A 12,889-nucleotide genomic window follows, 5' to 3' on the forward strand; every position below is an offset into this window, starting at 1 on the left:
AAAAAAATATTTCATTTTTGTTTCGTTTCCGCATAAAAAGTTCCATTTCCACTTCCATTTTGCAAATTTCCGTTTCCATTTTCATATTTCCTCTTTATTTTCATTTTTCCTCCAAAAAAGCAGAAATTTTCCACTCCATTTTCATCCCTAGTGGGAAGGACCCCCCTATCGCACACATAGGTCAGAGGACGGTCTAAAACTCCGTCGAGGAAAGGGGGTTGAAACCGTTTGTATATCACGTCTCTGCACCAGTGCGTGTTGGTACAAGCTATCCAATCATATATACCGAATCTATGCAATGTGAATTTCCACACGAATCAGTAATTTGCAAGGAATTATACTTGTTCTTTTTGACAGAAAGGAATTCTACCTTTCTTTGACAGGATCAGGGTGGAATTCTACCACTACTTCTACTTCTTTTGATACAAGCCTAGGTTTCGCATCTGCAGCTGCGCTGCTTATGGGCTTATTGAAGGTCGAACTATTATTTGTATTATTCTAGACAAGCGTAAGAATTGTGGGGTTACCGCTCCATGAAAGAGTACAATGCTACATGCTTATGAATATTATAACTATTAAGGCAGTGAAGGCGTTGAACCACCAGAAATGGTAACTTGTTCTAACTGGAGTGAACAGGGGCAGCATCACTTCCGTCTTCTGACAACACAGGGACAACCACAGGCGCTTGCTCTCTAGATGGAACATTAAGCCAATCCCTCATGGAATCGTACACAGTAAACCCTAGGGCTGCCGACGGGACAACCTGTAAAAACAGAGAAATTAAGAAAAAAAATATGATGTTACCATGAACACAAACTGTACCTAAAAGAAGAAGCACGTTACCTATGCAATGTGCGTAACTATATCCATCAATAGTTGTTAAGCATGGCACTGGATATTCCGATTTAGAACTTCTTAAAGCGTGATCACATAGAGGGAGCAACAATCGTATGAAATATTCCGAACTAAGAAAATCTGAGCCTAGTGGATTATTAAATTAACATAACAGCACAAGTGCAAAATGAACAAAGGATTGTGGAGATTTGGAATGACAGTACACTCAAGAAGTTATAGGCTAGTCTTTTTCAATTTTTAATAACTATCATTGACAACAAATGGGAATTGCAGTGTTCTAGCCGCATATGTCTACATTGGTCATCAGGAAAGAGCATGGCATTTTAACAACTACTAATTAGTGTTATAAGTGTCTCACCTTCAAATAGTTGATAGATAGTCCTGAAAACAGTTGCTTCCAACCTTGATGTTTCACTATCATAGCAAGGCTTCTAAATGTTTCTTTCCCCTTCACTTGGTTGGACGATGAGAGCGCCTGAACCTAAAATCGATGCATCAAAATCTTCTTTAGAACAACCAAGATGTTTAACACCCACAAACAATGAAGGTAATAATACCTGCATTTGCCGCCTAACAACATCAAGGGGATACGTTATTGTCTGTCCTAACAAACCAGCTACTGACCCACAAGCAAGTTTTGGTATAATATCTTTTCTGTGCTCTTCAGGAACATGAGTCTTCATCTTCTCATAGAAATAGAATTTAAGACCGGAATAAGGGAAGATTCCATATAATGATGGAGCTGGAGACCAATAAGTCAGTCAATATAGCAACATAATTAAATCTTGGCAATAACATCAAAGACTTTTGTCCCAAGAATAGAATCTTGGCCTTGAGCAAAATTTGGAAATCAAAAAATAGCATACCCATGCCACGGTATAGACCTTTCAAGCCATTTTGCCTGTAAATTGTTTTCAAACAATCAAGGATCCCTTTGTAAACCTGTTCGGAGGGCTTAGATTCTCTTAAACTGAGGTTCACTGCACCTTTGACCTGCAGCTGATTATTAATCAGTTAGTGCTGAGTTGAACAGGTACAGTACCGCAAACTGAATGAACCGAGTCAATACTCATATAAGACTAACAGCAAACTAGTAGCTAGACAGGTCGACTCAAACACAGCAGCATCAGAATCACCAAAAATCGTTGCTGTTATATTATTTCAGAGAGAAAGTTGATGTGATACATCAAAAGCTAACTTTTAGAACCATACTGGACAAGTAGTGTTGTCCTTTGCAGTTAAGGATACAAGAACTAAATAGCTAACCTGATAAGCCAACTTCGTGCGAACCAGATCAAGCGGATATGTGGACAGGACTGCTGTTCCTCCAGCTATTGATCCAGCCACTAGATCAAGAACAGGCCCTTGTTGAACATTAGGAAAACCATGAATGATCCATCGGCGATACTCTTCGTATGCCATGTAATGCAAAGCTGCATAAGGAACAATCCTAGCAACGCTGGCACCATTGCCCCTTACGAAAAGAAATTCAAAGTCAGCTTACGTTTGCACTATACAAGTATGTATTGCTAGACTACATTTCTTACGTATCTACACCATTATATAGTATGTGGATAAATTTGAATATGTTCCCGCAAAAAAAAAGAATAAGTTTGAATATGGATCGTTGGATGAACTTAATCCGACGGTCAAGAGGCGGCAAATCCGAGCGTTGGTGACCATTCGATTTTCTATCCATTACATCAGATTATGCCATGTGTACTATCTAGAAGTTTCTAATAATTAAAAACTTAGTACAACCTTGTAATTGTCACATATACTATCCTTACACACTTCTCATTTATTCTAGAATCTTTCATGCACGATCTTGCTTCATTAGAGTTTCTTGCTTGAATGAAAGTTTATCCATTTATGAGATTACGTGTCAACTTTTAATCAAGGCAGAAGACTTCTGATCAACAATTTCTCAAAGTACATATATCTTTTCAGAGAATTTCAACCAAATATCGCAACACTATCTTTGCATATTCATACCAACAAAATAATCCTTGAGGTTCCTATAATGTGTTATATACACATCTTGGAGCGCTATGCAACAAAGATTTCCCTTCTTCAACAAATGTAGCTATCATTAGTAAGAAATTTGTATCTTGAACTTTATGCACATAATATGTAAGTGTCCGTTATTTGTCAAAATTGTGTTTTCTTAGAGTATTTGTCAACATTGTGTTGTAACGACATCTCACAACCCATATGCAAACCATGTTCAACTCACTAGTATACTAAGAAGTGACAAACCTGTAAAACCCTAAGGGGCCTTCTGTCCGATAGATTGTCCGAAACGATCCAACCAATCCAGACCCACGGAATTCCGCTCTTCTAGTCTGAAAGCACCAACATAAATTTTTTAACTACATGAGGGTTACACAACTACCATGCAAAGTTGCAGGGAGGTGGTTCTGTACAAGCATAAATGTCAATAACTCAGTGAGTATTCGCCTCATAGAAGAAGAAAATATTAGTACTCCAAGAGACCTCTTCCTTACAAAGTTTTTTCATTTCAACAATTGATATTGGCTGGCTTGTCTCATCATTATACACTCAAAGTTACTGTGAGGAGCTTAATTAAGAATATAAATAGGGTTTGCGATCAAGCACTAGTTCAGCAATCAAGAGTTACTGACGACGCTTCCCATCCTTTGAGAACGTAGTAATCAGGAAGGACCCAGCAATCACTTAAAGGTGACGCCAATACCAAATATTTTCACGCCTACGCTAACGGCCGTCGTCGGAAGTGCGCTATTCTTAGGTTGCAATCGGAACATGGGCTTCTGTTGCGACAAGAGGACATCTCTTGCCACATTTATGAGTTTTACATCAACTTGATGGGGACGTGCGAGGACCAGAGGGCTGGTCTGCGCACGGACGTGTGGGATGTCTCTCAACGGGTTTTGGAGTATGAGAACGACGAACTGGGGCTCGCGTTTCTAACCAAACAAATTGACGCCGCGCTGATGGGTATGAAAGTGGACACAACACCGGGCCCGGATGAGTGGCCGGTTGCTATGTTTAAACGCTTCTGGCCGCTGCTTAGAGACCCAATTTTTGAGACAAGCAATGGGTTCATGCGTGGGACGGTAGATATAGTGCGTCTTAATTTTGGAGTTTTAACGCTCATTCCGAAGGTCCAAGGGGCCGTCAACATTAGACAGTTTCATCCAATTGCGCTCATTAACGTGCCATTTAAGATCTGTGCCAAAGGGTGTGTGAATCGGCTTGGTCCGATCGCTCATCGTGCGATCCATCGCAATCAATCCGCGTTCATTCGCGGTCGCAATATTCTCGAGGGCCCACTCGCCCTCCAGGAGATAGTCCATGAACTTAAGCGCACTAAGGAACCGGCTGTGCTGTTGAAGCTAGACTTCGAAAAGGCGTACGACTGGGTAAATTTGGATTTCCTTCGCCAGGTGCTTGTCAGCTGTGGATTTTCCGCTGTCTGGGTTCACCGCGTCATGTAATTGGTCTCGGGAGGCCAAACCGTGGTCTCTATGAACGGAGAAGTAGGGCACTTCTTCCAGAACAAATGCAGTCTCAGACAGGGGGACCCGATGTCCCCTCTCCTGTTCAACTTTGCTGTTGACGCGTTGTCCGCTATGCTTCGGACAGCGGCCGCGCCTGGCCATATCCAAGGGTTGGTAGGCCACCTCGTTCCAAGGGGAGTGACACATTTGCAATACGCGGATGACACGCTATTGCTTTTTCGCCCAGACCTTCATAGTATTGCTACGGTCAAGGCGATTCGCCTTTGTTTTGAGCTCATGTCGGGCCTCAAAATTAACTTCCACAAATGCGAGGTCATCTCGATGGGGGTAGAGCCGGAGGAGGGAAGGCGCATTGCTGATTTGCTCAACTGCAAAGTGGACAAATTCCCGTTTACGTACCTCGGCCTCTTGGTATACACCAAAAGGCCCATGATAGAGGATTGGGAACCTCTATGTGCCAAGGACATGGGGGGCCTTGGGATCACCAACTCCAGATGGCTTAATATCGTAATGATGTGCAAATGGATCTGGAAAATTGTGCAGGGGGCCACCGGTCTGTGGGTTGATCTCCTAAGGGCCAAATATTTCCCTAATGGGAACTTCTTTGAGGGGAGGGCAAGGGGCTCACCTTTCTGGAATAATCTTCAGGCGATAAAACCAGCGTTTGCCATGGGGGCAAAATTCTCTATAGGGAACGGAAGGTCGGCGCGATTCTGGACAGATCTTTGGATAGGTACTCAACCTCTTTGGGCTGAATTCCGGGATCTGTATGCTATCGTTGTCAATCCCGCGATGACGGTGGCCGAGGCACTCGTAGCTACTCCACCGGCGATGCATTTTAAGCGGGAACTTAATTGGCAAGAGCAATCTAACCTCGCAGCCTTGCTGCAGTTGATTGACCCAGTGGGTCTCTCGGACCAACCTGACATGGTGAGCTGGGCGCTCACCAGCTCGGGGAAGTTCTCGGTTAACTCCTTATACCGCAAGATGTGTCGAGGGCCGGCACAACTTCTGGTTGCAGGGTTGTGGAAAGCGCGGCTGCCTCTAAAAATCAAACTTTTTATGTGGCAAATGTTCCGTGATAAACTTCCCACCTCCTTGAACGTGGCCAACCGTAATGGTCCAGCCAGTGTGCATTGTGCGGGACCCAGAGGATGCGAACCACGTGTTCTTTCGATGCCCTCTTGCGAGGTTTGCGTGGAGCGCTGTCCGGACCGCGGCGGGTGTACAATGTGGACCCGCGCTCGGCTGCAGAGCTCATACACCTCTTAGATGCGATTCAGGGCCCTGGGTATCGGGTTTTGTGGAGTTGTGTAGGGGCATTACTCTGGACCATGTGGCTAACTAGGAATAAATTCACTATAGAGAGTTGGTTTCCAACTCACCCGGCCAATATTATCTTCGAATGCAACCGTCTATTGGAGCGGTGGAGTCCGTTGGGGAGGCGCAAAGATGCTGAGTTGATCAAGACCGCCCAACAACGTCTGATGCAAGTGTACGCAATGGCTAGGGAGTCATGACTACGGTTCTAGCCGTGGTCCCTTTTGGTTGCTTGACTAGCCTGCGCGCTCTGTAAGGGCTCAGCCATGTAATCCGACTGTGGCTTGTTAAGTTTCGTCTAAACTGAGTGGGTTTAGGCCGGATTAGCTTTTGGTGCTGTATTAAGACTTGATGTGTGTTACGCTGTCGTTGGGGCTTTATTAATTTAAAGCCGGATGCATCTGGCGTCTTCGTTCTAAATAAAAAGGAAGGATCCAGAGGGAATTGCGGTGCAGATAGAGGATTGGTAATACGTGCCTGGAGGAGGATCTTGACGCGCTCAAGCGGCGCGACAGCGCACTTGGCAACACCACCGGCGACCCCGCCAGCGATGAGCTCCCGCACTGCGAGCGGCACCGCCCAGCCGCCTCTCTCCGCTTCCTCCATCACACCCGCCGCCTCCCGGGTCGTCGCGCCCGCCCTCACTCCTCGCGGGAGCGATGGCGGGAGTCGAGCGGAAGCGCGCGCGAATTGTTTGGAAGCGCAGGAGTAGAGAGAGACGAAAGTGAATTGTGTGTGTGCGGTCCGTACGTAGGGGACGACCGGACGAGGGACCCATATGTAAGCTTTTTTCGTTAGTTGTTTGGTAGCAGATGGTGGGCGCCAAGCTGCCCATGAGCGATCGAGCGTCAGGAAATGATTTAAGCATGCAGGTGTGTGCTTACATGATTTTTGCATGCCGATTAGAGCTTCTACGACCACGCACCCGTAGCCGTCCCAACCGTCCGGGCGGCCTGTCGGTCACAGATCCAAAAAAGCCACCTAACCAGCCGCCACAAACATGGCCCAAACCCCACTCAACTCGAGTCCTCTCGACCTCTCCGCTCCACTCCCGTCTCATACCTTCCTCTCCCCAATCTCTCCCACCCTCTCCGTCATGGCCGGAAGCAGATCCGATATCGCCTCCAATTTGATGACTGGGCTAAGCTGGCCGCTGACTCCTCGAGCTCGTCCGTGCCAGACGAGGAGCTTAGGCTCCGCATTGCTCACAGCGTCGCTAGTGGCAAGGGTCTGAAGCTACTCCCCCGCGGAGCCCCGCGGCCGCACTACGCATTGCCTTCTCCAATGAGGCGACAGGGCGACTAACGGCACCTGGCACCGCTATCGGTCTGCTGTAAAGAAGGTGGTGATGAGGTCACCTACTACAGGTAGGGTCAAGGACCTGTCATATGGGGTCCACCTAGGGCCCCACATCATCATTGGTAGGTCTCAAGGCCACACTCGCATTCGGATGCGTATACCAGGAGGTCCACTCGGCGACCACTCCTCAGTCGCCAAGACCACCATTACTCAGACAAGGGAGGTAACACTAGTAGAAAACCACCCATTAGTCCCGATTCGTAAGGGCCTTTAGTCCCGGTTCAGGAACCGGGACTAATGGGTCGTTACTAATACCTCAACCCATTAGTCCCGGTTCAAACACGAACCGGGACCAATGTGCCTTCACGTGGCCCTGTGCGCCGAGCCCAGTCAGGGGGCCTTTGGTCCCGGTTGGTGGCTCCAACCGGGACCAAAAGGCATCCACGTGTCTGCATTCCAGTGGCTGGGGTTTTTGTTTTTTTTGAAAGGAGGGGGGTTGGGGGTTTTGGGGGGTTAATTTAGATATTTCATATATTGTGTTAGCTAGCTAATTAATAGAGAGAAGTGTCCTCTCTTATGTCCGTGCTTGGTCGACGCTACGTAGTATATATACATAAGTGATCGAGAGAACCATTCAGTACAGAAGTTCGTCATGCATACCGAGAGAAGTGATCGATCGACCTCTCCTTCTCCGAGAGATTGGTCGAACAACAAGTTTTTTACTGGCTACATACATGTACAATATGTATAAGATCTCTTAATTACAAACCCCTAGCATTTGAAATCAACTTCCACATGGTATTCTCCGGCTTTACTGATGACGTGTTCAAGAAAGAATCCCGCCAATTCCTCTTCACTAGTAGAAAAGGGGGCAATGGTCCAGGCCGGTCCAGCCCATTAGTCCCGGTTCAATCCAGAACCGGGACCAATGGGAGCATTTGACCCGGTTCGTGAGCCCCGGGGGCCGGCCGGGCCACGTGGGCCATTGGTCCCGGTTCGTCTGGACCTTTTGGTCCCGGTTGGTGGGACGAACCGGGACCAATGGGCCGCACTCCTGGCCCACCACAATTGGTCCCGGTTGGTGGCTTGAACCGGGACCGAAGGCAAACCTTTAGTCCCGGTTCATGCGACTAACCGGGACCAATGGTGGTGCCTATATATACCCCCCTCGCGCAAGAGCAGAGCACACTGCTCTGTTTTTTCTGGCCGAGGGGGAGAGGGCTTGGTGGTGCTCTAGCTCAGCTCCTATGCACACAAGGTGTTCGATGGAATGCCCGAGCCACACTACTTAGGGTTTCTCCTCTCCAAGCTCGAACGCCAAGCTCCATTTTCCTCCATATTTGTCTAGGTTTAGCGGTCCGTCACGCCCCGTCCCCGTCTTCAACGTCGTCGATCACCCGCACCGATCTCATCGCCGGCACCATCGTGGTGAGCCTCTTGTTCTTATCTTCTTTCTGAAAGGAAAAATATTCTTATTTGTATGTTTAGATAGATATATACTTGTATAATTTTCTTACTTTTATTATTGCATCTTATATAGTGCGATGGTTTTGGTATCCGCCCCCGTCGGCCCTCGTCCTGTCTATGATTCGGATGTGGTATATATTATCTTTTCATAACTATTGGTTCATTTATTGTTTATGACAATTATGCCGACCAACGTGACATAGATTTTATTCATCTAGGAGGTTGTTGAACCGGAAATTCCAACCGACCCTATTGTCGAGAGGTTAAATTTAGTTGAAGAAGAAAACAATTTGTTAAAGGAAAAAATTAGAAAAATTGAGGAGGAGAAGATGATATTGGAGTTGCATGTTGCGGATGTCATCGATGATCACAAGATCAAGATGGATGCAATGCGCTTGAAGATTAGAAAGATTAGAAAATATGCCATTCATACCGAGGCTTGGTATCATTATGCCGTTGGATCAGTTATTACACTGGTTGCGATTATGATCGCATTTGTTTTCGCATTGAAATGTTTTACATAGTTTCAGTGTATGGTTTAATTAATTTAGATGCTCTGCAGAGCTTTATGTTGTTAGATGAGAACTATGTATGTACTTTGGTTTTAATGTGATGATGAACTTCTATTAATTTGGTCACTTAATTATCTATTCATGATGTTCTGTAATGATTTTTGACACACTTAATTATATATAATGCACACAGATGAACCGGCAATGGATGTACGGTTCAAGACACACCTCCGAGTACATTAAGGGCGTGCATAATTTTCTTGAAGTGGCTGAGGCAAACAAGCAAAATGGTTTTATGTATTGTCCATGCCCTATATGTGGGAATACGAAGTCTTACTCTGACCGGAAAATCCTCCACACCCTCCTGCTTTACAAGGGTTTCATGCCACACTATAATGTTTGGACGAGGCACAGAGAAATAGGGGTTATGATGGAAGACGGCGAAGAAGAAGAGTACGATGACAACTATGTGCCCCCTGAATACTGTGATGCTCCAGAAGATCAAGAGGAACCAGACGATGTGCACGATGATGCTGCAACGGGCGAAGCTGCTGAAGATCAAGAGGAACCAGACGATGTGCCCGATGATGATGATCTCCGCCGGGTCATTGTCGATGCAAGGACGCAATGCGAAAGTCAAAAGGAGAAGCTGAAGTTCGATCGCATGCTAGAGGACCACAAAAAAGGGTTGTACCCCAATTGCGAAGATGGCAACACAAAGCTCGGTACCGTACTGGAATTGCTGCAGTGGAAGGCAGAGAATGCTGTGCCTGACAAAGGATTTGAGAAGCTACTTAAAATATTGAAGAAGAAGCTTCCAAAGGATAACGAATTGCCGGACAGTACATACGCAGCAAAGAAGGTCGTATGCCCTCTAGGATTGGAGGTGCAGAAGATACATGCATGCCCTAATGACTGCATCCTCTACCGCGGTGCATACAAGGATCTGAACGCATGCCCGGTATGCGGTGCATTACGGTATAAAATCAGACGAGATGACCCTGGTGATGTTGAGGGCGAGCCCCCCAGGAAGAGGGTTCCTGCGAAGGTGATGTGGTATGCTCCTATAATACCACGGTTGAAACGTCTGTTCAGAAACGGAGAGCATGCCAAGTTGATGCGATGGCACAGTGAGGACCGTAAGAAAGACGGGAAGTTGAGAGCACCCGCTGACGGGTCGCAGTGGAGAAAAATCGAGAGAAAGTACTGGGATGAGTTTGCAAGTGAGCCAAGGAACGTATGGTTTGCTTTAAGCACGGATGGCATTAATCCTTTCGGGGAGCAGAGCAGCAATCACAGCACCTGGCCCGTGACTCTATGTATGTATAACCTTCCTCCTTGGATGTGCATGAAGCGGAAGTTCATTATGATGCCAGTTCTCATCCAAGGCCCTAAGCAACCCGGCAATGACATTGATGTGTACCTAAGGCCATTAGTTGAAGAACTTTTATAGCTGTGCAATGGAAACGGTGTACGTACGTGGGATGAGCACAAACATGAGGAATTTAACCTAAAGGCGTTGCTGTTCGTGACCATCAACGATTGGCCCGCTCTCAATAACCTTTCAGGACAGACAAACGAGGGATACCACGCATGCACGCACTGTTTACTTGACACCGATAGTATATACCTGGCAAGCTGCAGGAAGAATGTGTACCTGGGCCATCGTCGATTTCTTCCGACCAACCATCAATGTCGAAAGAAAGGCAAGCATTTCAAAGGCGAGGCAGATCACCGGAAGAAGCCCGCCATGCGTACCGGTGATCACGTACTTGCTATGGTCAATGATTTACACGTAATCTTTGGAAAGGGTCCCGGCGGACTAGCTGTTCCGAGTGACGCTGAGGGACACGCACCCATGTGGAAGAAGAAATCTATATTTTGGGACCTACCCTACTGGAAAGACCTAGAGGTCCGCTCTTCGATCGACGTGATGCACGTGACGAAGAACCTTTGCGTGAACCTGCTAGGCTTCTTGGGCGTGTATGGGAAGGCAAAAGATACAGCTGAGGCACGGGAGGACCTGCAACGTTTGCACGAAAAAGACGGCATGCCTCCAAAGCAGTATGAAGGTCCTGCCAGCTATGCTCTTACCAAAGAAGAGAAGGAAATCTTCTTTGAATGCCTGCTTAGTATGAAGGTCCCGACTGGCTTCTCGTCGAATATAAAAGGAATAATAAATATGGCAGAGAAAAAGTTTCAGAACCTAAAGTCTCATGACTGCCACGTGATTATGACGCAACTGCTTCCGATTGCATTGAGGGGGCTTCTACCGGAAAACGTCCGATTAGCCATTGTGAAGCTATGTGCATTCCTCAATGCAATATCTCAGAAGGTGATCGATCCAGAAATCATACCAAGGCTAAGGAGTGATGTGGTGCAATGTCTTGTCAGTTTCGAGCTGGTGTTCCCACCATCCTTCTTCAATATCATGACGCACGTTCTAGTTCATCTAGTTGACGAGATTGTCATTATGGGCCCCGTATTTCTACACAATATGTACCCCTTTGAGAGGTTCATGGGAGTCCTAAAGAAATATGTCTGTAACCGCGCTAGGCTAGAAGGAAGCATCTCCATGGGCCCTCAAACAGAGGATGTCATCGGGTTTTGTGTTGACTTCATTCCTGGCCTTAAGAAGATAGGTCTCCCTAAATCGCGGTATGAGGGGAGACTGACTGGAAAAGGCACGCTTGTAAAGGACTCAATAATATGCAGGGACGGATATTCTTGGTCTCAAGCCCACTACACAGTTCTACAGAACTCTACCTTGGTGACCCCGTATGTCGATGAACACAAGAACAGTCTGCGCTTCAAACACCCGGAGCAGTGCGACGACTGGATTACATGTGAACACATCTGGACTTTCAGCAGTTGGTTGGAAGCACGTATCAGAGGTGACAACACCGTTTGTGATGAGCTATACTTGTTATCCAGGGGACCATCTTTGACTGTATTGATTTGGAAAGGATACGAGATAAATGGGAATACATTTTACACGATTGACCAAGATCAAAAGAGCACCAACCAAAACAGCGGTGTCCGCTTTGATGCAACAACCGAGAGGGGAAAGGACACATATTATGGTTACATAGTGGACATATGGGAACTTGACTACGGACATGATTTAAAGGTCCCTTTGTTTAAGTGCAAATGGGTCAATCTGTCAGGAGGCGGGGTACAGGTAGATCCACAGTACGGAATGACAACAGTGGATCTGAAAAATCTTGGGTACACTGACGAACCGTTCGTCCTAGCCAATGATGTGGCACAGGTTATCTATGTGAAGGACATGTCCAGTAGACCGAGAAAGAGAAAAGATAAGGAAGCAAATACATCATATGATGAGCCAAAGCGCCACGTAGTTCTTTCAGGAAAAAGGGACATCGTGGGAGTGGAGGACAAGACAGACATGTCTGAAGATTATGAAAAGTTTCATGAAATTCCTCCCTTTAAAGTCAAGGCTGACCCCAGCATCCTGATAAACGATGAAGATTATCCATGGTTACGGCGCAATAAGCAAATGACACAAGCGAAGAAAAAGTGAAGACTTTCTCCCGCAACTATTATGATGATACCATGCCAACTTTGTAACTGACGAGTATGATACCATTGTTCCTTTTGTACATGCACATGCTATGTGTGGGTCAATTTATGATACCATGCCAACTTTCAACTTTTTCAGAGTTCATTTGAAATGCTTTAATGTCTTATGGTTCGGCCCTCGTAATAATTAAAATAGCAACAATAAGTATTTTGTTGTAAGTACAAACAAAATAAAATAAATAAAGCAAGAAAGAAAACAAAAAAAAAGTGTTTTCAAATTTGAAAAGTAATGGCACTAACAGAAAGTTTATAATTTTCCTAAAACTAAAAGCAAAAAGAATTAAAAAATAAAGCAAAAAACAAAAGAAAATAAATAATGCAGAAAACAAA

At 45.8% G+C, this 12,889-nt stretch overlaps 1 protein-coding gene across 1 annotated transcript; it reads right to left on the reverse strand.

Moving 5' to 3' along the window:
• Nucleotides 1-385: 385 nt before the first annotated feature.
• On the reverse strand, nucleotides 386-6,284 carry LOC119284138 (mitochondrial carrier protein CoAc2-like). The gene is made up of 7 exons (XM_037563390.1): nucleotides 6,156-6,284; nucleotides 3,115-3,200; nucleotides 2,122-2,329; nucleotides 1,722-1,854; nucleotides 1,413-1,597; nucleotides 1,214-1,336; nucleotides 386-763 (listed from the first exon to the last, which is right to left on the reverse strand). The coding sequence occupies exons 1-7, from the start codon at nucleotides 6,282-6,284 to the stop codon at nucleotides 620-622; spliced, it is 1,008 nt and encodes a 335-aa protein (XP_037419287.1). The 3' UTR covers nucleotides 386-619.
• Between the last annotated feature and the right edge of the window lie 6,605 nt (nucleotides 6,285-12,889).

This window comes from Triticum dicoccoides, chromosome 4A (genome assembly GCF_002162155.2).
Source record: "Triticum dicoccoides isolate Atlit2015 ecotype Zavitan chromosome 4A, WEW_v2.0, whole genome shotgun sequence".
Taxonomy (NCBI): Eukaryota; Viridiplantae; Streptophyta; class Magnoliopsida; order Poales; family Poaceae; genus Triticum; species Triticum dicoccoides.

What these genes read in the sequence shown, in the direction of transcription:
- LOC119284138 (XM_037563390.1), bottom strand. Translation starts at nt 6,284, where the DNA reads ATGGAGGAAGCGGAGAGAGGCGGCTGGGCGGTGCCGCTCGCAGTGCGG. An exon ending in GCGTCAAGATCCTCCTCCAG is followed by an intron (nt 3,201 to 6,155) that starts GCACGTATTACC and finishes TGGTGCTTTCAG; the next exon opens with ACTAGAAGAGCGGAATTCCG. An exon ending in TATCTATCAACTATTTGAAG is followed by an intron (nt 764 to 1,213) that starts GTGAGACACTTA and finishes CTGTTTTTACAG; the next exon opens with GTTGTCCCGTCGGCAGCCCT.